Here is a 1,933-nt window from a genome sequence, read left to right as displayed (position 1 = left end):
ATACTCTCAAGAAGGCATTAATATCACCAGTTTCCTTTACGGGGAGTAAGGCCCGTTTACAATCATCATTAGCATTTTCATAAGCTAATAACTTTAACAATTGCAGTCTGGCTTCTTCTCCAGCTACAGTTCTTTCTATAGTTAATTTTAACCGAGATAAAAACTCGACATAAGGTTCATTAGTTTTCTGTATAACCTTGGTCCAGGACCCATAATGTTCTCCTGTTGGTCGGATCCGTTCCCAGGCTTCTATACTAATTTCTCGTAATTGATCATGTATTTCCTCTGGGGTGTTAGCTTGTGCTGCAACATCAGCATATTGCTCTATTCCTGCCAACATCTGATATGAAATAGCTTGAATTCTAGGATTGGCGCTAAGAGCGTTTTTACGGGCTTGTTCTAAGCAAAGCTCAGAAAACCACATCTGCCATTGCAGGTATTCTGGCTCTTGTAGTAGAGCTCTACATATTATTCTCCAATCCTCAGGAGCAAAATTATTATAATGTCGGGCCATACCAGCCAATAACTCTTTAACATAATGCGACTGTGGCCCATATAATGTCACTGCCTTTTTTAAACGAGTTATATCTTCTATGTTTATACCATCATAATATGGCGCTTGAGCCACTCCCTGCACAGGAGGAGGCCTGATTACAGGGAAGGCAAAAGCATTAATATCTTCCTCTAAAGTATCATGATCCTTTATTCTATCAAGCTCAGCTAGCGCAGCAGAAAAGAAAGGATTTTTCAAAGACAATTTTGGTCTGATAGATATCGGCGGCGCCGATGGTTGTGTTTGATCTTGCTTGGGTTTCTCCGAGAAGGACATAATTTGTTGGAAAATTTTCCAAATATCCTCGATTTTTAGAGGAATCATATCTTTTGTTTCTATTTTAACATCAGAATTCTCATTACATTCACTAGGCTCTCGGGAAGATGTAAATTTGAAAGCGTCCTTCTCTACCTCCTTTTTCTCGTCAGAGTCTAAAGGAAGATTCTGTATAGCCGGAGTAATTTCTTTAGGGAAGTCCTCCACAGTCCTATCGTTCTCCATTGCTCGGAGCACCGTAAAAATCATTGACCAAATAGACCAAAATCTGACAGGGATTTTTTCCCCTTGCCTCATAGCCTTCTCTATATTATGTCTAACGCGCTGCCAACATTCCATATCTAAGGTTCCTGCTTCCGGGAACCAGGGATTCCATTCACGAACCACCTTCAAACACATTTCTATATCAGAAGAAGCTACAGTAACACCATAAACAGCGAGTGAATGCTTCAGCATTCGAACATAAGGAGTAGAAATTCCTTGTCCCATAACCCTGTAATATTGATGCTTACCAGTATTAGAAATACTCACCCCTCCTGAGCGAACTTCAGGGTCCCTGTTCGGGCGCCACTTGTCAACGTCTAGTGCGTTGGGGTCCCTGGGTAGGGGTCTACAAGAAACCAGGACACAGGGGATGCAGAGCAAAGGCAGCACTTGCAACTGCATGCTGCAGTTTATTTTTCCCATATTTTTATAGCAGAAGAAATCAGATAATTAATCATACTCAACAACAGAACCTGATCAACAAGTACCAAAGAGTACAATGGAAATGCATAACAACTATAATTGGGAACTCTATGACCTGGAAATTTTAACCTATTGACGTTAGCTTGTTTACGAGCTCTCGTGGTCACTCATCCTTGGAAGACAATGTGTTTTGATCCTTTGAGTTAAGGAATAGAGCCAATCCCCGCTGTCCCAGGCCTCCAGGGCCGCCTCGTGATCCACAGGGAGGAGGACATTTCCTCCCCCCTCATCAGGTTTGCCTGGTTTCCATGGCCACTTCAGCAGCTCCAAAGGCCCGGGGGCTGCAAGGCTAACCTACCTGTGCCACCTCAATTCCCTCTTTTTTCTTTTGTTGTAACAACATAGCCTTCCATAGGG

At 42.5% G+C, this 1,933-nt stretch overlaps 1 protein-coding gene across 1 annotated transcript; it reads right to left on the bottom strand.

The window, feature by feature from the left end:
- Positions 1–40: 40 nt before the first annotated feature.
- On the bottom strand, positions 41–1,318 carry LOC123323996 (endogenous retrovirus group K member 113 Gag polyprotein-like; the record flags this gene model as incomplete). Its single annotated transcript, XM_044912527.1, has 1 exon — positions 41–1,318. A coding segment is annotated over exon 1 (1,278 nt), but the record flags the coding sequence as incomplete, so codon positions are not given.
- Positions 1,319–1,933: the final 615 nt, after the last annotated feature.

The sequence above is a fragment of the Neomonachus schauinslandi genome, unplaced genomic scaffold (genome assembly GCF_002201575.2).
Source record: "Neomonachus schauinslandi unplaced genomic scaffold, ASM220157v2 HiC_scaffold_5248, whole genome shotgun sequence".
Taxonomy (NCBI): domain Eukaryota; kingdom Metazoa; phylum Chordata; class Mammalia; order Carnivora; family Phocidae; genus Neomonachus; species Neomonachus schauinslandi.
This window is presented reverse-complemented; position numbering and strand designations above follow the sequence as displayed.